Source organism: Dichotomopilus funicola, assembly GCF_033296635.1.
Source record: "Dichotomopilus funicola strain CBS 141.50 unplaced genomic scaffold C8A04scaffold_25, whole genome shotgun sequence".
Lineage (NCBI taxonomy): Eukaryota > Fungi > Ascomycota > Sordariomycetes > Sordariales > Chaetomiaceae > Dichotomopilus > Dichotomopilus funicola.
Genome location: NW_026944046.1, coordinates 40,412 through 65,538, shown reverse-complemented (window position 1 = coordinate 65,538; position 25,127 = coordinate 40,412). Strand labels below are relative to the sequence as shown.

General features: G+C 55.0%; 9 protein-coding genes across 9 annotated transcripts; 5 read left to right on the top strand and 4 right to left on the bottom strand.

The window, feature by feature from the left end:
• Positions 1-728: 728 nt before the first annotated feature.
• On the top strand, positions 729-1,537 carry C8A04DRAFT_27950 (AP complex, mu/sigma subunit; the record flags this gene model as incomplete). The annotated part of the gene is made up of 5 exons (XM_062780468.1): positions 729-739; positions 803-836; positions 929-1,046; positions 1,121-1,395; positions 1,508-1,537. 5 exons carry the CDS (start codon positions 729-731, stop codon positions 1,535-1,537), a joined length of 468 nt encoding a protein of 155 aa, XP_062637636.1.
• A 1,765-nt stretch (positions 1,538-3,302) lies between these two features.
• Positions 3,303-4,564, top strand: C8A04DRAFT_27949 (Maf1 regulator-domain-containing protein; the record flags this gene model as incomplete). Its single annotated transcript, XM_062780467.1, has 2 exons — positions 3,303-3,308; positions 3,380-4,564. The coding sequence occupies 2 exons, from the start codon at positions 3,303-3,305 to the stop codon at positions 4,562-4,564; spliced, it is 1,191 nt and encodes a 396-aa protein (XP_062637635.1).
• Positions 4,565-6,161: 1,597 nt separating this feature from the next.
• On the bottom strand, positions 6,162-8,558 carry C8A04DRAFT_36727 (phosphatase 2C-like domain-containing protein; the record flags this gene model as incomplete). Its single annotated transcript, XM_062783622.1, has 8 exons — positions 6,162-6,289; positions 6,329-6,550; positions 6,799-7,059; positions 7,128-7,334; positions 7,405-7,489; positions 7,628-7,701; positions 7,870-8,179; positions 8,523-8,558. 8 exons carry the CDS (start codon positions 8,556-8,558, stop codon positions 6,162-6,164), a joined length of 1,323 nt encoding a protein of 440 aa, XP_062637634.1.
• Positions 8,559-11,000: 2,442 nt separating this feature from the next.
• On the top strand, positions 11,001-12,047 carry C8A04DRAFT_36726 (protein-lysine methyltransferase METTL21D; the record flags this gene model as incomplete). The annotated part of the gene is made up of 3 exons (XM_062783621.1): positions 11,001-11,251; positions 11,396-11,566; positions 11,756-12,047. 3 exons carry the CDS (start codon positions 11,001-11,003, stop codon positions 12,045-12,047), a joined length of 714 nt encoding a protein of 237 aa, XP_062637633.1.
• Positions 12,048-13,912: 1,865 nt separating this feature from the next.
• Positions 13,913-14,776, top strand: C8A04DRAFT_27946 (RlpA-like double-psi beta-barrel-protein domain-containing protein-containing protein; the record flags this gene model as incomplete). The annotated part of the gene is made up of 1 exon (XM_062780466.1): positions 13,913-14,776. One exon carries the CDS (start codon positions 13,913-13,915, stop codon positions 14,774-14,776), a length of 864 nt encoding a protein of 287 aa, XP_062637632.1.
• Positions 14,777-15,500: 724 nt separating this feature from the next.
• Positions 15,501-18,165, bottom strand: C8A04DRAFT_36724 (uncharacterized protein; the record flags this gene model as incomplete). The annotated part of the gene is made up of 2 exons (XM_062783620.1): positions 15,501-17,717; positions 17,812-18,165. 2 exons carry the CDS (start codon positions 18,163-18,165, stop codon positions 15,501-15,503), a joined length of 2,571 nt encoding a protein of 856 aa, XP_062637631.1.
• Positions 18,166-19,577: 1,412 nt separating this feature from the next.
• C8A04DRAFT_11638 (uncharacterized protein) lies at positions 19,578-21,320 on the bottom strand (the record flags this gene model as incomplete). Its single annotated transcript, XM_062777044.1, has 1 exon — positions 19,578-21,320. A coding segment is annotated over one exon (1,743 nt), but the record flags the coding sequence as incomplete, so codon positions are not given.
• An 807-nt stretch (positions 21,321-22,127) lies between these two features.
• Positions 22,128-23,603, bottom strand: C8A04DRAFT_11654 (uncharacterized protein; the record flags this gene model as incomplete). The annotated part of the gene is made up of 2 exons (XM_062777050.1): positions 22,128-23,266; positions 23,336-23,603. 2 exons carry the CDS (start codon positions 23,601-23,603, stop codon positions 22,128-22,130), a joined length of 1,407 nt encoding a protein of 468 aa, XP_062637629.1.
• Positions 23,604-24,464: 861 nt separating this feature from the next.
• Positions 24,465-25,055, top strand: C8A04DRAFT_11634 (uncharacterized protein; the record flags this gene model as incomplete). The annotated part of the gene is made up of 3 exons (XM_062777042.1): positions 24,465-24,576; positions 24,705-24,820; positions 24,888-25,055. 3 exons carry the CDS (start codon positions 24,465-24,467, stop codon positions 25,053-25,055), a joined length of 396 nt encoding a protein of 131 aa, XP_062637628.1.
• Between the last annotated feature and the right edge of the window lie 72 nt (positions 25,056-25,127).

Here is a 25,127-nt window from a genome sequence, read left to right as displayed (position 1 = left end):
AGGGAAATAATTTTTCTCAGAATGGCCGACGGACGGTCGCTCGTCCAGGTCTGGTGGGGTTCGAGATTCACCCTGCGGGATGCTCACGATTATCAATGATTCATGGGCCCCACCTTGTCGAGGGATGGGTTGTGGAAGCTTCGGAAGCCAGCGCCGGGCGGCCAGAAACGGCCAATGACCTCGTGGGAAAAGAGAACGGGGATCGGAAGTATTAATTAATGCAACAGGTTCAGTCAGTGTACACCTTGGAGTAGAATGGGGGAGGTCGGCCTAAGAATGGCGAACGAAACCACAATCTTCTAAATGGCTCAACGGCTCGCCGAGCCTCGTGGTCGGACTTTTCTTCCCCAAGCGCGCGAGCTGCGTGATGACCAACCGAGGTGATTTGATATCAATTCAACGTTCCATCCGAGTGCGTGTTGGGCGTGGGGAGACCTCTCCAGGACGCAGCAGTACGCAGTCACGCAGTCTCGCAGTCAACACCGCAGTCAGGGACCCCCGATGTCGCCCCCGCAAAAAAGGCACCCCTCGAGTACAGGCCCCACTACTTAGGTGATACCTCCCGCTCTGGGGTTATTTTTGGCCCGTGCGCTCTTCATTCCCAAATCTCGTGGCCAACCCTTGGAACTGGAGCTGCAAAGTGGTAATCTTCAAATTCCATCGCTTCGCAGCTGCCTTGACCGACCACTTCTCTTGCTGCCAGCGGAGCGGATTTCAGTTACTTCATCATGGCCATCAAGTATGCTTGCCATTGCGCTCACCCCTAGGTATCCTTTCATTCAGCTAATGGAAACATCGGTAGCTACTTAATTCTCCTTTCCCGGCAAGGCAAAGTGGTGAGTCCCCAATGCCCCAACGTCAACACCCCTCATATGTCAGCGTCGAGCTACTCGGGCCAAACATGGAAATGCTAACGTCTCGGCCACAGCGCCTAGCCAAATGGTTCACAACCCTTTCGCCCAAGGATAAGGCCAAGATTGTGAAGGACGTGTCACAGCTCGTTCTAGCAAGGCGGACTCGGATGTGCAACTTCCTTGAATATAAAGGTGGGCGGGTGCTTCATCGAACACGTCATCAACTTCAAGCGCCCGGTACGTCGAATTAACATTCTGCCCGACAGACACCAAAATCGTGTACCGCCGCTACGCTTCTCTCTTCTTTATCGCGGGCTGCTCCTCCGAGGATAACGAGCTGATCACCCTCGAGATCATCCACCGATACGTCGAACAAATGGACAAGTACTACGGCAACGTCTGCGAGCTGGATATTATCTTTTCATTCACCAAGGCCTATTACATTCTCGATGAGCTTTTGTTGGCAGGTGAGCTGCAAGAGAGCAGCAAGAAGAATGTCCTGAGGTGTATATCCCAGCAGGACGCATTAGAAGACATGGAGGTCAGTACAGTGGTCCCCTTACTCCCCAGTTTGCTTTACCTGTCTGCAGATATGACGTTCCCTCGTTGTTCGATGGCATTTGGCGCTGACGTGCCTTTCATTCTACCATCAGGTCGAGGATGAAGTCACGAAGATCATGTAAAGGAACTAGCATCGCTGGGCCTTTTCTCGATCCCCTATTACTCCCACACCGACGACGAACTCTCAACCCTGAAAGATACGATGGACGATGGCATTGGCCGGTGTCCTTGCGCAGATACTAATATTGACACGCACATGGCAATAGGAGATTGAACGGACCGAAAGGGCGCTCAAAGAAGGAGGTTTTTTGTGACCTTGCCAACGGCAAATAATCGCACGATGTCGCGCCTTAGTCAGTAAGGTTGAAGAGCACGGGCGATACCGCAACACTTCAGGGTTGCGTGACGTGGCGTTATAGGCGTGCATTGGGGGCGTTATGGAGTTAAGTCGGGATCACAAGATGTCGTTGCCACCTGAAGCTGGGTTCGCTGGCGATTGATAGCAAGGGTGACGTTGGACTATCTACATTCACCCATCAGGAGGGAGCAAACTCCCACCGCAGCATTCTGAGAATCTAGACATGGGAACGTAGTAGATAAGAAATCACTGGCGCATGGCCAAGGAAGGCCGGACGCAGCATTGTAACACCTCACCTTGACCTTCATGGGGATGGCAGCCAGAATGCGCCCGGAAGAACTGCAACAGAATCAATGCTCCGACTTACAAACCCCCCACACTACCAACGCCACACAGGTAGCTGCAGCAAAAGCAGCCAACCTGTTTGTACGACGGCGCGTCGCCATGTGGGCGGGCAACGAATTGGGACGGCATACGAATAAATCCCACCCAGCTTCCAAGCAGGAATCGGCCCTGAGCGACGGACGGCCTTCAGGGAACGGTCCCGTGGCCTTTCCGGGCATTTTCATTCGTTTCCCGCAAGACAGCCGGGAGCGGGCGCGGCGGAGCGCTCGGGGAAAGGGGGCCGTAGCGGGCGCGGCGGAGCGCTCGGGGAAAGGGGGCCGTAGCGGGCGAAGAATGCCGATCGATCACCCCCGTGCGCTCCCGAAACCGGGATTAGGCGATCAGTGAGGCCGGGCCTCACAGGGCACCTCGCGGTCCAAGCATGCTCCCGCACAGCAGCGCACAGCAGCAGCGCCCACAACAACTCCCGAACCTAACTGCAGTGGACAGTGGACAGCACTTCCAGGTTGAACCAAGCAGCAGGAAAGCATCAACTCCCTTTCCATTGCCGCCAGCTTGACCCGTCAAGACAGAACTGCCAACCACCACAGCCAATCCAGCGCATTCAATTTGCTGCTGTGTCGCATCCACCTATCCCGCTTGCGCGTGAATCCATCGACTGGCTCAGAGGCTCCCCCGGCCCGCAGTGGTTGCGTCTCGGCTCTCACACCCCACGCATCCTCCATCATCCCGGGCTGCGCTGAGCACTTCAAAGCAGCACATTCCTTGGCCCAAGGACTCTTAGCCGTACTCCGTAACGCCTTCGGGTTTCGCTGAGTAGTTCCACTCAAGCACCACAATCAGGGTCGCGCTTCCCCGCCGTTTCCGGTTTCCATTCCCAACCTTGAACCAGCCCGAAACCACCATCGCGAAGCACCACGATCCAATTCCCCAACGCTAATTCTACTTCCAATTATTTACCCCGCCATACGCCGCGGTAGCCTTCTATCCCCCTTGACCCAGCTCCAGCGGTTCCAACCCGACCTTCCTTGCGCTCCACCACCGACGCATCCCACCCAACTCCCTACGTCACCGCCGCTCCTACCTTGGACTTGCGATAACCGAAACTCCACAACTACGACCGTAACCGTAACCATAACCACAAGCACCACCCCCAGCACACTGTGTTCGAACCGCGCGGCAAGATGAAGGTATAAACCAGCGTCGAGTATTGTTTTTAGCACTACAAAAACGCAGCATACTTATATAATCCTACCCCTAGTACCTATCGCTCCCGTCGTTCGACGTGGTGACGAGCGCCCTCAACTTCGACACTCCCGACTGCCACGTCACCGGCAGCTGCGATCTCTACACCACCAAGGCCGCCGGGTCAGACAAGAAACTATACAAGAACATTCAGCAATCGCTCGAGTCACAACATGCCGCGCTCGTCAAGTTCGGCGCTTCGCTCTCTCCCCCACAGCGCGACTCCATGGCTGCGAGCCTCAACCTCAGCCGTTCGTCCCCCTTCGGTTCGCTCGAGGAAATCGCAAACCGCCGTACCTATGCCTACCTAATCGCCACCCTCAACGCCTCCCATCCGGACTACGACTTCTCCCACGTTCTGCGCCCAGCCGACTTCCAGCGCGAGCGCGTCCTACGCCGCGTCATGACCCACATCGACAGCACGCTCACAAGCATACGGCCCAACTCGACTCTCCTCGATGCCGCGGTGCCACACTCACACCACGGGTTCTCCCCGGCTCGACCCACCGACTTCTTCAACACGGGCATCTCGACCGCGCCCGCTTGGGGCCCGCAGATGTGGGCCGCTGTCGACAAGGAGATGCACCTCAAGGACTGCACCGTCTTCTCCTATCAACCCGCGGATGACCCGTTCGACGAGGAAGAAGGCGCCATCTGGGCCCTGCACTACTTTTTCTTTAACAAGGCCCTCAAGCGCGTATGTTATCTGTATGTCCGTGGCGTCCCCGTCATGAGCCACAGTCCGCGCGTAACGGCGCACACGGCTGCGGCGGCAGCCCGGCGCCGGAGAGAGCGGGGGCTGTGGGGAAGTGGAGTGGAGACATATCCTGGAGTGGACAACCCACAAGGTGGTGTTGAGGCTGGCGATGCGGACGATTATGACGACAACAACCACGAGATCATAGACGACGAAGACGACGACGGTGCCACCAAGCGCGCCAGGTTCTGGCTTGGCGATAAGTTTGCTGAGCGGGTCATGGCCAGCGATGACGACATGGATGATGGGCTAGTGTGGAATCGCGATGCTGATGGGGATGTGAACTATCAATACGATGAGGACGACGACGACGATGACGAGATGTTTCAGCAGGAGCTGGAGGAAGAAGAACGGTCAAGGCAACAGAGGAGGACGAGCAGTGGGACTAGCGCCGTAAGAGGTGTTAGCGAGGATATTGCTGCTCGGATGGAGATTGACGTTTGAAGTGTGCCGTTTTTGTACATTTCCTCTCCTCCCGCTTAATCGACCGCCCGCTTTGTTTTTTTTTTCTTCCTCTTGTTTTGCCCCTTTAATGAGGGAGCTATTTCCTCGCCATTTCTTCCTTCACAACACCCTACTACAATGTTTTAGTCTCTTTTCCTCTTGAGGATTTCCTTGATGCCCTACCGTGCCGTTCAATTTCTTCCCTTTTCACCCCTTTCCCCCCCTTTTTTCCCCACTTAGTCTGTCTTCTTTCCTCGTTATGAAATTGTCCACCCACCCACTGACTTAGGGTTGTTATCTCGATCTTAATACACATTGGGATGGGAATGGTTGGTCGGCCCACTCGGGGACAAGGGAACGGTTACGGAGCATTGGGTGGGTAGGGTACAAGTCCAGTGACGGTTCATCACCGGATTAGCGTGGCGGTTGGTTGGCACTTTGGGTTCTTTAAGCATGTCGTTCACTGTTTCTGTATTTTCCTCTTCGATTCAACTCTGGAAGGGAGTTTTCAATCCTCAGAAAGTGAGGAAGGGGGGAATAGCAATGTAAACAGAGTTTCTCAGAGCGTTGGTTTCTAGGCTTAGTAGGCGGACGGATGTGCATTACCTCTCGAATGAGTCGCGAAGCTTCTTTCATGACCGATTGAGTAGCTTCGGAAAGGGGCTGTGCAACTTCAAATTCAACTCGATTCCCAACTTCCGAGACAAACCATACAATGTACGTGTCGGAACGACTCATGAAGCGGATACGTAATGGCGTATGAGTCCTATATATTCTTGTAACCTGGTCCTTGAAACATAGGATCGCATCTAGGAGGATGACTACTCTCCACTCGTTCCGCACCAGGTACATACTTATTATGCCAGTGTCCTCATCCTAAACAGTTAGGTGTTGGCCGGACGCTGGGATATTCGACAACACGATATCGCGACATCGACAGAATCCCATACGTAGTAGACTAGGCACGTTTCCATATCACATTCACCGCATCGGCATTGTAGAGGGAGCTTTAATATGGGGTGAATGCAAAGCAAACGGTCAATACCAACCAGAAGGCAAGAAAAAAACAATAACTACTTGAAAATGGGAATGGGTTGACTGGCCGAGGGCATTACCCCCACCAAACCCTCTTGGTTGACAGCGTAATACCTGCTGTGCCGGTTCTCATACCCCCTTTAACACCGTCCCCCATCACCCGCCCCCTTCCCCTTATCCCAACAACCGCAAGTGTCAATAGGACAACGAGCTAGCCTCGATTGGCCGGCACTCTGGTTCCCCAACGTCATTCCACCGCCTCACGGTCCCTCATCCAAGCCTGCCTCATTGTACATGCCGAGAAATCATCGAATATAAGCAAGGGCTAGGACGGCATAGGCTAGTTTGCAGTCGTATGGAATTGGCGTCAGTGAAATGGCATGATTACACCATGATCCTGCTCATTCCCACCATCGGGGGCATTTGGTATAAAAACATGAAAACAAAAACCTCAAATCTTCCCACCCTCCGCCTCCTTGCCGAGCTAGCTTCTCATAGGGACGCGCTTTCCTTCCCACAACCACCTGTGATGTGATGCGATGCGAAAGGGCTGATAATACAATCACACCTCCCCATCCTTCTTCTCCCCGGCCTTTTCACTGCCAGCAGCAATGGTTTTAGACCCAGGCGGTTGTTGCTTCTCCGATGCATCCCCCTTCTCCTCAGACTCAGCGTTACCGTTACCCCCCTCTTCCCCATCATCGCCCAACTCCTCGATGCGCGATGGACCCTTAGAGACTTGGCTGATGAGATCCTTATCCTCCTCTTCCGAGTTATCAAACATCTCCGTGTCGTCCGAGTCTGTGAGCACCTCGGTGCCATCGCCCAAAAAGATGATGCGCCCCTTGTAAGCCCCCATCCCGAAGCTCCTACCCTGCTTCTGATCCTCGATGTCGTAGCCACCGTCGCTCTCGTCGAAGTTGTGGTGTACACCAGGTCCCCGGAACTCGGCTAGAAAGGGAAGGGAAGTAAAAAATGGAGGTCAGCAACTAGACTAACCAAGAGAAGTTTGTTTTCGTTGGGACCGCAATGTGTTTTCCCAAAGTACGAAAGCAAGCGGTGAAGGATACAAGAAGCGCGAGGCAAAAGGGTCGGGGAGAAATCGAAAGCAGAAAGAAGGAAAGGCAGGATATTTAGGGCTGGTGTAAAACACAAACAACGACGAGCGTGCTCTCAAGGGGATGACGGCGTATCCCTACCATATTCAGGAGGGGCGCAAGGGCCATCTCCATTGGCAACCCGCTTGGCTATCTCCTCGTACCACTCCTCCTGGGTCCGGCCTTTGAGGAAGCCGATAATGACCATCGTCATGTTATCGCAGCCCACGCCACCCGTTTCAGAATTGGATGCCAGGCAATTGTCCATCATATTCTCGCAGATCTTGTCTAGGGGTTGCTTCGCCGCAATACCACGTCTGACGAACTCAATGACGGCCTGCGAGGATTGGCAGTCCCAGATACCTGGAGGAGAGAGGTTAGTCGAAGCCGGAGTCAAGTGTCGCGGGAATTTGGGGATGCTATAGGCTAACCGTCGCAGGCAATAACGAGGAACTCATCATCATCTCCCATCTCGTGGACGACAACATCGGGGTAGGCAGTGACGATCTGTTGTTCGGGCGCTAGCTCGGCGCTCTTTTTGAACTCGAAATCTCCGATCGCTCTCGACAAGGCCAGGTTTCCGTTGACGCGACCAAAGTCGACGAAGCCGCCCGCAGCGGTGATACGTGCCTTCTCGCCTACAAGATTTTATTCTCATTAGCCTGGAATTGCTCGGACACTGTCAAAATACGTTGGCAACTCGCGTACCCTCATTTTGGGGCTTATGGTCGAAGGACAAGGGTTTCGCACGGCCCTTGACGCCGAGTACACTTCTCGAATCGCCGGCATTGGCCTGGAGAAGGATGCGATTAGCAAAGTGGGAGGGGAGAGGGGAAGGGGGGGGAGGGGGTGTTGTTAAGGCCCAGGAAAGGGGGGAAAAGAGTTGGCGCCCGGTGTATGAACAAAGGGGGAAGGGGGGAAAAGGACGAACAATGTAGATTTTGTCATCGGTAAGCAGACCGACACAAGCAGTGCAGCCAGAAACTTCGTCCTCGTACTTGGGGTCTATGGGTATCCAATATCCAAGTCAGCAATTATCCTCGAGGGTTGGTACCCATCTGATCAAGACCCAGGCATCGAGTGTGAAACCCCCTGCGCCAGGCTCCGGCCGGTCGGGTAGCGTTCGAGTCTCCCCCGATCTCCATATCTTGGCACGGTCGGAGAATATCATACCGTTCAAAATGGCACGGTCGGTCGCTAGGAAGCCATCTTTGAGAGCTTGCTCGTAGTTGCCGGCCTTGAAGGTGTCTTGCTTTGTGAGGATACGGTGGATGTTGTCGCCGGCGAATATCGCAACGTTGCTCCCGCCATGGCCGTCGAAAACACCGAAGAACGAGAGTTGTGAGGCATGTTCCTTAGCAGCACTGGGGTCGTCTTCGAGCAGGTTGAGCACAGCTGTATGTGCATCCTCCATGCTTATACGCCAGCCCTGCATGGCCGACAGGCCATAGAACATTCGCTTGTCTCCGCCATGAGCTGAAGCCTGAGGTCGAGACCCGCATGGTCAGCAAATTCGTCAAAGCCCTCCCAGCCCAGGCACATCGTGAGGACCGAAAAGGGCCAAAAAGTACCAAAGCGGCTCTAGAAAGTAGAAAGAGTCGCCCAAACCGACCCATCAACAGCAGTGCAAATAAACATTACACCCGATCGGGTTCCGATTTGGCGGAAATCATGGGTGGCATGCGAGCATTGCGCGAATGCAAGGAGGGGCAACCGGGGCAACGACCGCGCGCGCTCTCGAGAATGCCGAGCGACCAGCAGCGCAAGACACGCAGTCTCGGCGCTTCCTGTTAGAAATGCAGAGAAACCATAAGAGAAATAAATACCTTCTCGACAACGGGCTCAGAGAGTGTCTGGCCCATGGTGATGAGGTTGTCGAACTTGATTCAGCAGCAGCGCGGCTACTCGTGGTGGTGAATTCGGTTGTGGAGGGGTCGTGGTTGTGGTATGGGGAATTAGGCAGGAGAACCAAAGGTGGGCGACTGACTCGGTCGAAATTTTCCGCCGTGAACCTGGCTGTCCGCTGTGCTTTGCTTTGGTATGCTATGTTCGGCTTTGGGATGACGTTGGAAGAAAGGGATCAGATGGATTGGTCGGTGGTTGTTCTATCTGGAGTGCAAGGGAGGTTTGGTCGGGGTGTTGTTGTTGTGGGTTGCGGTGCAGCCCCGCCAAAGACACCTCTTTCCTTGTCTTCAGTTTTGTGCCTCGGGTTTCCGCGTTCGCAGTGGTGCAAGATCACTGAGCGGGATGGTTAGGTAGTTTGTCGCTCGTGCGCGGAGCAAATTTGGGCAAGGTGGTGGTGGAGCGGGGTTTCGCGGGAACGGGCGCAGCGGTGCCTACGACGGGAATTGCTCTTTTTGGCGTGGTACCCAGAGACGCGGGGGAGGATGGGCTGCCTGCGCAGCTGACAGAACAGCCTGACATGAAAGTACATAGTCAAGGAACACACACTCAAGGAACACACTCAGTTCAAAGAATCACGATACCTTTGTCGAAGACTACCGAATCACGGATGATTCCACATGCAAAGATAATAGACCATACTTTGGTTAGTTGCATATATACTCTTGCGTACCTGCAGTTGTGCCGGTCAATCAACATTTGTATCTTGGTTACTCTGTCTCAAGCTTCTGGCGAAGAGAGAGTAAGGTTTTTGCGTTGGAACCTGAGCTCTTGTCGCTGAACCGACCCAAATCTGAAGTCTTAACTAGACTAATAATTGCGAGTAGGTGTGGACAGAAGGAACTCGACCAACGCTGCAGTTGCCGGCGAATAGATATTGTGGTTCTCGCGCTGACCGCGTGGGGGGTAGGTATTCCTACAACCCAGGTAGCCCAGCATGCCGGGCACCACAAGATCTCTCAATTGTTGTGTTTTCTACCTCGTGCAGAGATGCAGGTGCCTTGGCCACCATGACCAAAATCTGGGCGGCAAAGTCTCAAAATGAGGTGAACCACTTTCACCCCGGCGGCCTCGAGAGGAGGCGCAACACCCGCTGAAGATAGACTAAAACAATTTCCCCCGTGTTCTCGCGTGATCGCTGAAAGCAGTGAACAGTCGCCCCCCGATTCGGCCTTTGCCGATGGTCTGGCCTCCAGCCCTCCCCACCTTGCCCAGTCATCCAGTCTCGCTCCTCTGAGTCCTCTCCAATTTGGGCCAGTTGCCAAAGACAGCGGACGGGAGAGAAATGTGGGGTGGCAGGGAGGCGTTCAAAATCAGATTGCTCCACCATGCCACTTGCCAACACAACACGCCCTTCTCATCAGCGGGTTTACGCAGGCCGCAGTATACCAACGCAATGCGGACACCTACAGTGATGATTGCTTGAGGCTTCTACCGCAAAGCCTAGTTAACAAACAGTTTGGTACCTTGTTTCCCGAATGATTGCCACGATGATTGCTTGGTTACCATGAGCCTCTATGGAAGAAGGAACATTTCTATTTTTGCAGGAGGGTGGAATGAATGCCTCAGCAAACCTACACAACTAGTAGGTATCTCCATCGAAGACCCGTCAGGTATCATGCGTTTTTGTGGGGTACAACATATTCTCGTGAATTCTTTCTGGGCAATCAGAGTACTGAGAAAGCAGCAAGAATACTACCGAGACCTACACGTATATTCCCCGAATGTCAAGGAAATAATATGGAAGGATTGGGGTACTCCGCAAGTTGGCTAGAGTAACAATCTAAATAGCTTGATTCACTCGCCCGGTGGATGCCTATCGGAGCAGAGCTGGGAGTTCGCCGCAGTACATTTAGATGCTGATTTTTGCTAGTAACCGTGACATCTTTTCCTAGTATTTACCCTAACCCCGGCGCCCGCGGGAGAGTTCTGAGATAGGAAGGGAGAGGCGGCATCATAATTAATAGTAGACTTACAAAGCAGCAAGGAGCGTTGCGCGGGGCGCTGAGGTCCTAACAAAAAAGCTGGGGAGGTGGCGAAGAGAACTCTTCTACTACTGTTCGGGCCAGGCTGAGTCAAAAGTTTATCCGCCATGTCGCCAGGGTTACTTGTACTCCAAGACGGAGATCCTCCCAACTAGGTGTTTCTGCCCTCTGTTATACCCGGTAATGGCACAGGAGATGGGAAGATAACGGCGAGGACCACGATATCGGGGGTGGGATCATTGCAAGCGCCTTAACTCCGGTGGCGGTTACCACATCGGGCACCTCGGACGAAAAGTGGCCTGTTGTCGCAGGCTCAACCCAATTTCGCAGCACAAAAAAAACTCCCTCAGTCACTACCACAACACCTTTTATCACAATTACCCAACGAGAACATATCATCCCTCTCGAAAAGTGAAAATGCTGCTAACGAAGGAACGATCCCCGTCACCGGACTTCTCCCCGCTCGCCTTTTGCGAAGACCTCGCGCCGTTGCCGGAGTACAAGGCCGCGGGCACGATACAGGTCGATTTCGCGGGCCTGCTGAGCGAGCCCTTGCAGCTTCATGAAGATCTCGCCTCGGGATGTGGCGGGCAATTGTGGCCGGCGGGGATGGTGCTAGCGAAACATATGCTGCGGTACCAACGGGAAAGTTTGAAGAGCGCGAGGATGTGAGTTGATATGTATTTTTTTTCCTTCTGTGACACGATGATCGTTGGAGGACCCCTCCTTGGTGGTGCGGGGCATATGTCCATCAGGCTGGTTTTTGTCAAATTGATGTGCTGATCAAAAACTCACCTTCACGTGCTTGGCAGACTCGAGCTTGGCGCTGGCGGCGGGGTTGTCGGGCTCTCAGTAGCGAGAGGCTGCACCGATCTTGAGCACCCGTTGATTCTGAGCGACATGGTGGAGATGGAGGCGTTGATGCAACACAACATCTCATTAAACAAGCTCGATGAGAAAGCCAAGGCGAGGGTGCTGAATTGGTAAGTGGTATTACTCGCTGGTTCCCCTCTTTTTCTTTTTTTCTTCTCTTTTTTTTGCCCCTTCTCAGGATTTTTCTTCGTTGAATCCACCCACCCTTCATCTTCATGCCATGTCGAATCAACTGTGACTGCCGTATGTGCCAGTCCAGAGCTGTTGTGGTGCTGTTCTAATCAAGGTCCATGATGCAGGGGCGAGCCACTCCCACAGGAAATTGTCGATTTCAAGCCTGATGTGATCTTAGCAGCCGACTGCGTCTACTTTGAACCCTCGTTTCCACTTCTGATGAAGACACTGCACGATCTCTTCGCCCTAACACCAACTGCCACTGTCTTCTTCTGCTACAAGAAAAGGCGGAAGGCGGACAACAAATTCTTCACGGCTGCGCGGAGAGCATTTACAGTGACTGAAATCAAGGACGAAGATTCGCCTGTGTTTAGCAAGAACGGTATATTCCTTTGCACTTTTACCCACCAAAAATGAAAAAAATTCACCTTGAAATACCCACACCAGCTTTCCATGTTCCCTCCCCCACTGAAGATATCTTGCCTCGAGCTTGCCCCCGGACCGGACTCTGCGCGTAATATCCTATCCGTGGGTGGCGAGCGTACGTGGCTTGAAACTTGGCACGCTATCCCCCCCACGGGCAGACTTCGAGAGTGATAGGTTGACTTTCCTCTCGAGCTATATATCGGGCTCGGCGCCGATGGGGTTTTGGTGGATCGCGAAGAAGGGGGGGACAGGACCTATCCAACTATCCACATCCAGCCCTACGCCGCGATCCCGGCTCCATACTATGTACATGTAGGCGAAAGTCCTTGCCAGACGGAAAAAGTCCGATGAGCAAGGTCAAGTTGGTTCGTCCATGTGTTAGTCGGGCCTACTCATTGAGGGAAAACGGGAAAAAGCGGATGCTTGGAATATTCACCGTCATATATTCGTACTTCGTACTTCTTAGTAAAGCCTTTTACACAGTCCAGACGGCCGTGCCTTGTACTTCCGTTGTCCCTTGTGCCCCGAGCTGGTGCCTCGACCCGGATGAGCCATGCCGTGCCGTGCCAACAATGAAAGCTTCGGACGAAAGGTATTGCTTTTCTACTATTTCCGTCCTTGGGGAAGTTGACTTGGCTGAGAATCGGACAAGTTCAACTAGACTCGACCACCACTACTACGTTGATCTTGCTAGTGTGGCTAATTCACAATTAACTATAGTTCGTTGTCACAAATGCCCGAAGTGCGTGTTGTTGGGTCTTGTGTGATGAGATGGAAACGAGAATTTGGATGTGGAAAGTTCAGTCAACCACTCCCGTCGCCAAGGCGGCTGCGGAGCACCTTGGCCCAGTGGGCCGCATCGACGTGTTCTGGCTGAGCCACCTGGGCCTCCATTGGCTGCGCTGGTTTCCGTTTCCGACGAAGGGTTCGGTTTTGTGCCTGGAATGACAGGGATAAAGGGAGAAACACTGGGGCCAAAGTGTTATTTTTTCCCGGCCCCCGTCGTGCCTTGCAGGTGTGCGTGGTGTGCTGCAAGGGACGGCTCGGCTGGCGCCATTTTTTTTGACAAAACCTGAATGCGCCGTGTCCAGACTTTCCAGGTTGGGGTCCACAGACCACCTCCACCTCATCCAATACCTATGTCGCTTCAGGTCGCCAACGTTACTCAGGCACGTTCCGCACAGTTTCCCACTAACACTGGCGTGAGCAATGGTACGAGCCGCCCCTGCCAAGCCTCGTGTGTCCGCTAACATGCGAGACATGCGGAGACCTCATAAAAGGTCATAAAAGGGCGCGGAACGAGGCAGTGGTAAAGTAGTTAATCTTGCTGGGCTTGGCCTCGGTGAGGTCCGATGGCTTGTGTCGTGTACGTGTACCTCGGGTGGACCCTGTGCTAGGACGAGACCGACATGGAATGCGACGGGGCCGACGAACGACAAAAGCTGGGGGGCCGGGCCCTGGGGCCCACGAGTTCCCTTGCTCCAGAGAATTGGGAAAGCAAAGCCTAACGGCCCAACTCCCGTCCGACCTCCACTCCCTGACCTGAACCCTTGGCGCCCCTGGAAGGGGAGAGCCTTCTTAAGATTGCCCTGCCCTGCAGACTTCGTTTCCACCGGTCTCTTCTTGTTTCACCCCAACCCAAGCCGGCATTCATTCTTTTCTTGTCCCAACAGCTCAGCGAGCCTCACACTCTTTCGATGGGACGCCGTGAATACAGTTATACCAAGTACACATGATAGTGTCATAACTATCGCCGCTGTCGAAGCAACAACCCTCATTCTCGCTTGCTATTACCTCATCATCTTGACTCAAACTGAACATTCTTCGGCCGGGCTGAACAACTACCCATCATCATCATGAAATCAACTGTTTTCGTCGCCAGTCTCCTGGCCTCGCTTGCTGCTGCGCAGCCTCATGGCCACGGCCACGGCCACCACCACCGCAAGAGGGGCCACAACCATCAACATGCCGAACGCGGCGTCATCGTGGTCTGGGAGACTACCACCGTCGTCGAGACCGTGACCGCCCTCGTCGATGGAACCACCACCGAGATTATCAAGCCCACCAAGAAGTCACTTGCTTCCACCACCTCAGCCGCGGCCGCGTCTCCGGATCCCAGCCCTGGCGTCTTTGTCCCCCATCCCGACAAGAGTCCCAAGAAGCCCAAGAGCTCGGCCTCGTCGACATCCGTGGCCCCCCCTCCGCCGCCTCCTGTGGTCCAGGCTCCCCCCCCGCCTCCTCCGCCTCCGCCTACCTTGGACCCGATTCCGATCCCGGTGCCTACGAGCGTTATCGTGATTCCGTCTCCCAGCCCCCCTCCTCCGCCCCCACCTCCCCCTCCGCCGCCGCCGCCGGCCGAGACACAGCCAAGCGACGGTGGCAGCGGGGGTGGCGGCCCCAGCGGCGCGTCTTACACCGGTGACCTGACCTACTTTGCACTGGGCTTGGGCTCGTGCGGCCTCGACGACAGCAACATGGACTTGGTACACAACGTTGTAGCCGTGTCCGCGCAGCTGATGGGCGCGCAATCCAACGGCAACCCCATGTGTGGCAAGACTATCACCATCAAGGCCAATGGAAAGACAACTACCGCCGTTGTGCACGACAAATGCCCAGAATGCGCGCCGGGTGATATTGACGGTTCCGAGAAGCTGTTCAACGAGATCTTTGGGTCGCTCACAGTCGGCCGGGGGACGATCGAGTGGTGGTTCAACGATTAAAGTCCCCAATGACGATGAGATCTGTATTAAATTGCCGATCTCGATACTATTGGTTGGAGACACTGATCCTTCTCGGGCCGCGGGCCATTACGAAGCGATGCCCATTTTTGGAAACTTCCACAGTTTTGCTCTTTCCCTTCTAAATTTCAACCCCGTTGGTGAGCACATCCAACGGGGAATTATCCTTCCCCCCCTTTTTTCTCCTCTTTTTCTTTTTCTTATCCGTTGGGTAAAGGGGCTTTGAGTTTGGTTTTGGACGGCACAGAAACCCCCAGCACATTTTCAGCACAGGGCGCTTCTTCTGGCTTGGAGCAATTGGAGCAAGAAACAGGAACCAAAATGGAACGGATGCCACATATAGATAGATGGACGCCCAGCTCGGATAGACTTGGACATTTTGACTTCTTGCATGTACGTATTTTTTTGGGGTAAAGGAGGCAACCCGGATTTGGGTTAGATTGACCAAATACCACACAATACCACACATGACGCCTGTGATTCCGTGTTTCAATCCCTCACGGATTTACTCCAACAATAACTGCATAGCATGCCTTTGGGCTTAATTGGATTTGTGCCCAGAGTTGCCCGCCCGTCCCGCGTCAGCTCCCTGAACTGGGTTCATCAACGACACCCGTCGAATCTCAACGCTCAGATATTGGGCCGTCGAGATGAAATGACACCCATTTGGAGCTAGCTAGGCACATCAGTGTTTCAAAATTACACCTCATCGATTCAAACTCAACAGCCCCTCAATATACCTCCTCGTGTCAACACCAATTCCCTGTGCCAGCCGAGTCGCTCCATCCGCCCAACCTCCAGATGCACCACCGACGCCGACCCCAACACCGCCCCCGCCAACCCCAGCATACGACGAGCCAACACCCCGTAAACCGCCCGGGCCGTGGTGGTCACTCGCCCGCCGGATGAGGAAGATTTCTTTCCCAGCCGCTGGAACCGGACCAGCGGCGCCCAAGCTCCCATCCCCAGATGCATCTCCATCCCTATCCCAATCTTCGTTTCCATCCCCATCTACGGTTGACCCCCGGCGTTTCTCCCCCCCGACTCGGCTCCACACAACCCACCATCCGCGGCTCGTCTTACACGTCAGCTCCACCATCCCAGTCGTGTCATCGCCATCTGCGCCGTCGTCATGGTGTCGCGTCGTTGCGGCCATGCTCAAGATCTGGGCATGTGTGCTGAGTGCTTCGGCGCGCGTCCACGCTGCAGAGGCTGCTGCCGAGGGATGGGGCACTAACGGGGGAGGTGCGAGGATGCTACCCGGGTTGGTGGTATGAGGAGCGGGAATAAAGGGGTCGGGTATGTTGGGGATAGTGGAGTGGATCGTGAGGGTCTGAGGGTCGAAGACGAGGTCGTACAATTCACTTCCCCCGCTGCTGCTGCTACTACCACGCCGAGAAGGCTGCCGAGGGACACCCGTACCCGCATGGTTTGGCTTTTCCGGTCGGTAAGCAGTTGAGTGGAGGAGGGGTTTGTGCAGTGGTGTTAACTGTGTGCTGAGGATCTTGGCGAGGTCAACCCAGGGTGTGGACGTGGTCGTGTCAGGACCGAAGAGGAGTATGTAAATGAAGGGTCGGTGGAGGTATACGACTGGACGTAATTGGGCGACGGTGCTGGTAGTGGTACTGCTACCGTCAACCTCTAGCTCAACTGTGACCGTCCGTGGTTTTATGCGGTTGGTTTGCGTCGAGGGGTCCTCTTGTTCCTCCTTGCCCTTATCCTCACCCAGTCCTAACAGAAAGTAGCCCCCCGTGGGGTCAAGTGGGGGCTTAGGAGCCGCCGTCGTGTCCTCAGGACCGGTCAAGTTTCGTACTGCTTCATTTTCCGCGTCTGAGTCTGCGGGTGGATTGGATGTGCCAAGAGACCAGTACGTGCCGTACCCCAACTTGAGGTAGCTAAGCATCTTGTCCATCCCTCCACCGACCTCTTCCGTTTCTGCGGGCGCGTCTTGCGTAACGGCCGCGGCCGCGGTGTTTGGAATCGAACCTCGACGCTCCGTTTCAGGCGCCCCACTAGTTTCTGTTGGTGATGTCGATTTCGGTGTAGGTTTTGATGAGTCCTTCTTTGAATTCTCGGCCAGAGGTGCTTTCGCAATGCTGGTCTTTTTCCCATCACCTCTCCTTCTCCTTGCTCTCGACCCTGATCCCGCCGCGCCATCCAAAACGCCGAACGCGGTCTCTCCCCAGGCATATATATCCTCCATCCACCACGCCAACGTCCTAACAGATGACCTTGAGAGAGACCCGACACCGAGGAATACCATCCCATCTTCATCTCCCACTTCGCTGCCCAGCCCAACCCATCGCTCGTCCGGCCGGTTCTTCACCGTGGCACTTTTCCCATTTCCTTTCCCTTGGCCCCCCGTGTCTTCTCCTTCTGCATCCTCCCCAAACCTCCCCACCACTAGATCCACCAACCCCGGTAGCCCTACGCCCATTCCTACCGTCTCTCTACTCTCGACCAGCGCCTCCAAAACTTCCCGCTCGCCACTCCCCCGATCCTCCTCGCCCACACCCATGCCCAGCTCCCCACTGGCGGCCATCTCAATGCCCCCCCATACCGCGCACGCCGGGTTGCCATGCAGCAAAACAGACCACGTGAGCAGAAAGGCGTCCCAGTAGCCGGCGAGGAGGGACATGAAGTGAGCACGCGAGGGTGAGGCCGAGAGAAGAGTGGAGAGTGGGGAGTGGGGGGTACCGTGGGTGCTGTTCGTGGTCTCTGGAGCGGGTCGGTGGTGAAGAAGAAAGAGAGAGTGGGCGCGAATGAGGTCTTGCAGTAGGAGGGCGGGAGGTTTGAGTTCGCGAGAGGAGTACTCATAGGGTATGGGGGGCGTATCGCCCTTGGATGTCGGTGGTAGTGGTGAAGAGGGCGAAGAGGGGGTGGATTTGCTTGGCGGGTGAGGTAACCGGGTGAGGTCGATGGACTTTTACATACAAGCACGCAAGTCAGTCCCTTGGATCCGCGCCTAGCCTCGAGCGCACAGATAGACAAAGCAGAGTGATAGCGCATAAACTCACAGCGAGAATCCACCAGCCCGGTTCTAGCTCATGCAGTACCACGCGCGTTCGCTCGGTATCGATCGAGTCTACCGGCTTTCCGCCCGAGAAGCTCCTCCCAAACTCAGCCATGCCTTGAGCAAGTCCAACCTGCCGCAGCCGCTCATTGCGTTCCGCGTTAGACACATCGCCGGCTGCCCGCCCATCTTTTATCACACGGTGACGACGTCGTTTAGAGGCGGACAACGTGCTCGGCGATGCGTAGTACACCAGCTGGTCTTCGACTGTCTCGTCCGTCGTGCCTAGGCTGGGGTTGTAAATGGCGAGGAAACCAAGCTGGGCGGGTATGATCCCCGCCGACGGTGTGGAAGCCATGGCGTGTGTGATGGGGGTGCTCAAACCGATAGTGGTTGTCGTCAAGGATGGTGGCGATGATGATGGTGGTGGTGGTGATAAACCCTGGCTGCTTTAATTGGGTGAAGTCGGTTGAAGCAGCCGGGCCGCAGGCGGGAAGAGCGCGGAACCAAGCCCTGTAGGTGTTTCCTAAATCAGAGAATAGGCGACTTCGTTTTCTCTCTACCCTTCTGGCGCCATTACATCGTTTTGTTGCGCTGGGTTCAGGATCTCGGCTAAATCCAGTTCATTTTCGAACGGTGTGAAATTGGGCAGAACTTGGATGTTGAGAGTGCCGCAATACTCCGTACATTTGCTTAGGTGGTTGCCAACCGAGTCTAAGAAGCGACCCCACATTTCACCAACAACGGTGCGGTTGAGTAAAACAATAATAAACACAGCGGGTATATTGTTATTGATGTCTAGAGGGGGGATATAGATACAGCTAAAATACACACCAGCCACTCAAGTATGTACATATCATTACCCGTTAAATGGTGTTTTATCCTTCTTCGTGTTAATGCTCGGCTTCTCAGGCGGCATCTTAATAGTTAGAATTACAGCGTAATAATACATGCAATATTTGCACTTTCCGCTCCGAGCGTTCTCATAATGCCGAGGTATCAAGATGCCGACCATTTCAATAGACGTGCTGCAAATATGGGGTATCCTTAGAAAGGTGTCGTGGGTTGGTCACAATCGAATGTTCGTCACATCATCCTCTTCGTTTGTCATTCCTCTTATCTTTCCTCGATCCGAAGCGATCGGAACCCAGATCGCTCCCAGCTCCAGTCCAGTTTCTGCGCATTTTTTGGGTTGGCCCATCCCGGTAGCGCCCCTTGCACAATCGGCAGCGCAAGCGGCTTCATCCCCTCTCGTAACCCTTCTTTCCACACCCCCATCTCGCTCTCGCTCTTTTTCCCCAACTCCTCTTCCAACTCCTTTTCTTCCTTCTGCTCCTTCTCATCATCATCCTCCTCCTCGCCCTCCTCCTTTTCAGTCGCTTCGTCGTCGCCCTTGCCCGCCCAACCTTCTCCATCCGCCACAACCCCAAACTCTATCTGGTTTTCCATCCGTCTCCCCTTGGCCGCTTGAAAGAGGTTCCCGTCGCGCAAAAACGCACGCTGCAGGAACTCGCTCAGCGGGACGGCGGGGACAAAGCCCGCATCCCTATCTTTCATCATGGCGGTAGTGTAGAGACGAAAGGCTTTGCTTGCCGTACCGGCTGGGAGGGGGCGGGTTGTTATGGAAGGCACTGGGTCGTCACCGTGGTCGTCGGATGGCGTGGCCAGATGAGATGGGGGAGGGGGGACGGGGTCGAGGGGTCTCCGCGGTCGGGGTATGAAAACGAGCGGCTCGTCGTCGGCCGATAGCCCGGGTGTCCAATCCGGGACCTTGTAGTCACCCACGAACAGGTTGCTCACAAACTCTTGCCTGCTAAGTGGCAAATTGACCGGTTTCCTCCACAGCCCGTCGAGGCGGCCTGTCAGCCGACCAATCTCCCGGTGTGCGGCAATCATCTTGATAGCATGTTCGCGCATCCCGGAGTCCGTCATTCCAACGCGATTCGCGTACCGCCATACGGCGCCAAGGGTGTGCGGCTTCCGCGTCTTCCGCGCGAGCATGTACAAAAGGCGGAAAGTGATCTCGTTGGCCACCTTGTCGCGGCCATGCTCCTCAAACATGCGCACGAATTGAATGGCACGGCTCATCTGGCGGTGCTGTTTACAGTGGGCGATCGCCGTGTTGAGGGACACCACGGATGGATTGGTGCTCCGGCACGAGAACCAGTATTCTAGGAGCCGCGTCATGTCGTCGAACTTGCTGTACCGCCCAAATATGTCCAAATACCGGTTGCCGGCGAACGAGTTGAGCTGCCATCCCGGACCGTACAGCTCTCGAAGGCCGGCCAAGAAGGCGTCTGCGCCCTGGCCCTCCTGGATGGCGCGGTGCGCGTCGACGTCCGCCATAAAGGCTGCAACTTGCCGCACTGCCACAGGGTCGGCAAAAAAGCCCTTGGTGTCCATCTTCTTGACAGTGAAGCGCATGACCTCCTCCGACTCAATCAAGCGGAGAAACAGAAGCCATGTTTGCAAGTTTGGTTGGTGCTTGTGGACCACCATCTGGCTCAGCGTAGACTCAAAGGCCAATAGATTCTTGGTCGCAACCGCCGTCTCGAGAACCAGGTTGCACATGTCAGTGCTGGGTCGCAAATCCAGCTCTCTAGCTCGCTTCAACAGCGCCTGGGCCACGTGCGCATATGTCTCGCCACCGGGCGTAAGATACCGCAACGCGAGGTTGATGGCCGGCACAGACACCGCGGCCGCTGCGTCCGGATCGTGAAAGACGTCGTAAAGCAGCCGAGCCACTATGTCCTTGTGGTTTTCCCTGTGGCCACCCTTATTTCGGTACGCCTTCCGGGCCAGGTTGGGGTCCATCACCCCATCGACCAGAGCTGCAACATACGTGTCAAAAGTCTTGACCGTCCATACTTTTGGCCGGCGTATCCGATCGGCCCTCCTGGTAAGTTCGTAGATTCTGTGTGCTACCGTCAGTCGCTGGGGCAGAATCGTAGTGGTCTGCATCCTCGCGTCGCCGCCCGACCCGGCAGCGTCTAACTCGGAAAGATCCGACTGATCGATGACCGTGACGCCCTTAGCAATCTTTAGGATATCATCCACAGCAGCGAGCACGGGGGTGGACTGGCCACGGATCACCACGTAGGGGTCCACATCCGCTAGGTTATCGATCGGTCGCATAAGCTGCATCAAGCAGGCCCTCTCCGACCGGATCTTCCACAAACTGTGGCCCTCGCGCGACAGCAAGTCCCCGATCGAGTTCCGCGGGACCACCACCTTAAAGCGCTGGGTGGGTGCCTCGTGAATACCCGTGAACTTCATGAGCATGGCCAGAATGCTCTTCCAGTCGCCGCCACCCTCCTGTTGGCGGTGTTGCTGTAAACGAGCCTGCTGCACCAGGGCGCGCCGATGCTTCACCTGAGCCCATTCGTCTTCACGTGGGTGTGGGTACGACGCCACGGGCCGAACGACGAGGTGGTCATCTGGGCGATGCGGAAGAAGCGGAATCTTGCTAAGGCGGTCAATGAAGGAGACTGCAGCATCGCTTCTGGCTCTCATATCGGCCCATGTGGTGTTGGCCGTCGCCGCAGGTGGCGCCTGGCCAGATAGGTGTGCATCGTCGCGGTATTGTCCGGGCTCGAAGTTCCCGTTCGAGGACAAGGCTACCTGAGAAAAGGGAGCCCCGAGGCTACGGCCCCGAAAGGTCCAGGGCGCGCCGAGCCCGGTGAGCGTCGCTTGAGATCGTACTCGACTTCGACCGAGAGGAGAGAATGTTGTCCTCCACGGTAGTGCGGAACCAAGGGTCATTTCTGTCGCTCAGCGCATGTCGATGTTTTTTTTCTCTCCCCTCTCCTTTGCTTTCGTCTCGCTTGCCTCGCTCAATCCGTCGGCCAGGCGATTTCTGATCACACAAAACCGATGTTTTGCTGCGCAGTTGACAGCAGAACGAGCCCGTGGCGTTCATCAGTCGTCAAACTTCAAGATCACATGTGGTAGGAAGTTACCAAATTCGTGGTTCAACTTTTTCGTTATCCAATTTTTTTCCGGCAGGCTCTCAGAGAGTCAGGGTCCACCGCAGATCTGGACCCCTGTCACAGTGTTAATATGGATCACCCGACTAGTGGCATTCACGAATACGCCGAGAATTCGACCAACCTTCAATCTGCAACACAGACCGATCGATGTACATATGTACACTAGGTACTCAATAATCTGGGTCATGGTTCTCCGGCGGCATTAGACCGAAACATTGGGGTATATTACGTATCCATGGTCTCTGGCTTCATGGCTCCCCGTAACACCTACTTCAGACAATTATCCATCAGCACTCCGCTCAAAAAGTATACTGTCCCCATTCAAGTCCGTTCAAGCCGTCTTTTCCGTTCCACCATCTCTTTCTTCCGCCACATTTTTTGTGTACCCATTCGTAGCCCCACCATCCTGAGGTGGTACAGGAGGAGGCACCGACGGCCCCGAGTTATCTACACCTCTCCACGCCGGATCCCAACCCTGGCTCTCGTCCACAGCCCCCTTCGACTCGCCCTGTCGGGCTATCCCTTTGACGTCGCTCCAGTACTCTAGCCTCCGCACCTCTTCGTCGGCATGTTTTACCGCGGCAGCCAGGTTCTCCGCCTGCTTGTCTAGCTGTCCTAGGCCGAGGTCTTTGTCTTTTCCCTTCGCGGCGGCTCTGTTGTCGTGGGCAGCAGTCAGTTTGCTGAGAAGCACCCGTCTCGATGCCTGGAACACAAATAGAGCCATGATATCATGCATGATGTACTGCAGGCCCTCCAAATCATCTTGTGCATGGGCAAGGTAGCTGTCAACGGCCTCAATCCTCTCCCTATCTATACGAGAGGCACGCAGCACTTGGAGTAGGACGTCGGCATGTTCGATCACCGGCGGTTCCACGCCATCTATGTTGAGCGTACCCGTACTCAGTCGGTTGTCACGGACGCTGCTGGTTCTGCTAGTCCTACTAGCCCGGCTAGAGCTGCGATCGGGGTCTCTCTCGATAGATGGTCGAATGGTAAAGTACTCCGGGGTGAGCCCGTGCGGATCCTGTGCGAGGTAGCCGCTGTCTTTCTTCACCCGTTTTCTGATCCACGCCCGCCGTCGGACAAAGGAATTCCACCACCGAGCACTGTGCCATGCGAACTTCTTAGAAAAGGCAAACGAGTATTCCCAGCCGTCGTCGTCCACGCCGTCGTCATGATTAATACGCCACTCTGGCCAAGCCCACTCCCAGCTGGGATCAGGTACCTGCGCGGTATGTATGTCGGTTGGACTGGGTCGGTGGACGAAGTTGGTCCAGGCCGGCGGGTCGAGGTTGCCGAGGGCCATCGAGGAGAACAGCGGGATTCCGCAAAGAAAACCACCCCGCTGATTCTCGTAGAGGATGTCAATGGCCGACTCAGGTGTCTTAAGCCTCGTTTTGGGTTTACAGTGATCTCGTGCGGCCCTTGTGACGGCTACAGGGTCGTCTAATTCTACCTGCGGTGTAGGTTCTGCGGGGGCGTCAATGGTGTGGGAAGTCAAATGGACCAGCCATGAGGCTGATTGGTTTTGTAACTCACCCTGAACCACGACGGAGGGCTGGCCACCATCTCTCGGCTCCGTCAACCCTCTCCCAAGTCCATCCTCCCCATCAATCCAATCGGTCGGCTGTCCGTCGCCATCGGGTGTTAAACCTTCGCGCGGAGCGGCAGTCGATGGGCCGGACGAGGGCGCTTGGATGGGGCTCTCTTCCTCGTCTCGATCGACAAGGCTGATCTCATGGTCAAAGTCGCTGTCCTTGGGCGGCGGTACACGGCGCGAGGACCGGTGGTGTCTGACCTTGGGCATGACTTCTCATGCCATTGTGCGTTTGCTTAAATGCCACGCGGCGAGGTACGCGCTCGATATAGCCAGCCGGTAGGTGTCAGTGCCGGGTCGGGGTCGCCAATGGAGGAGGGATGCGCGTCGGAGTAAGAGAAGAATAAAGCTAGAGATGAGCGCGTGCTGCAACGTCCAAATTTATCACAGGGACGCGATCGGGAGAAAGCGAAGGCTTTAATCCACAAATATCGAAGCTCAATAAATAGTCCCCCAAAAATTTCTGTCCAGCGGCCGCCGCTAGTGATGCTGTGGAAAGGCGTGTCAACAGCAATCACCAACACAAGTCGCTGGACGACAAACGCTGCGATGGGGGAAAAGTAAAAGGTTAAATCGAAGCAGCGGACGGACAACCCTGGCAAGCCTGGGCCGTCGCGCCATGATGTAATCTTAGGTGTGAGGTCCGGGTTCACTTACTGCAGCACCGAAGCCACAGTGGCAGAGTGGCTCAGTCCTCTCGACGGCTCGACTTGTCGAAGCTGGAACTGCTTGGAGAGTGGATCCTCTCAGTGAGCTGCACCTCGCGTCTGCACATCACGCCCCCGCTCCCCTACGTCATACATACCGACCACATGGCCGGAAGGAGAGAGCTTGCTGTGAGAATGCAGGGCCAATGCAGGCAAATGCGCAGTCTCGGAAACGGACGTCTAGCCGGGCCTTGAATTAAAACCATGCCATCCCTCCTACTTTTGACGACAACGACCCCTCACCCCAAGCCCACAACAACCTCATCTTACTCTAACACTAATTTCACATTCACGCGGACCACGTTGTGATAAAATTTCCCAAAAATCACATCCACCCCCATCAAAGCAGCAAACAACCACCGTCATGTCTCGATCCAAGGCCCCTCTTGCTATTGGCCTCGCTGCGGCGGGCGGGATCGGCTATTACCTCTACTCGGCCGGCGGTTCCCCCCGTGCGGCTGAGAAACAGTTTGAGAGTGAGTGCCCAAACTTTCAAACTTGAGAAGAAGGCAAAATAAGAGAGTAGAATAAGAAACGGGGGGAGGGGGGGCAACACTTCACACCCGATTTGCCTTTTCATTATGTACTAACATAAGAACTTCAGGCGATGCGCACCATGTAGCAGCCAAGATCAAGGGCGAGCTGCCACAGCATGGAACCGAGAGTGAATACACTGGGCGGAAGGTTGGTCAGGAGATCGGTAGCAAGATTGATGGAGCAGTATGCCAAGCCTCCCTCAGCATTTCCTTTTTTTGTTTCCCCCGTACTGACCGCCTACCTCCCGCAGGTCAACAGCATTAACCGCGACATTTCTAAATCTAAGAGCGAGGCCGAGTCGTACGCCAAGGCAGCCAAGGCCGACACACTCAAAAAGATTGACGAATTTGACCGCAAGGTTGAGGATGGTGCTGCAAAGAGCAAGAGCTACCTGTCCTCGTGGTTTGGCAGTAAATAATGAAGGGTGTGGTGAACCTCCCTTCTTTCATTTTGTCATACGTTATTTTGCCCCTTAGTTAGTGTTCTGTCG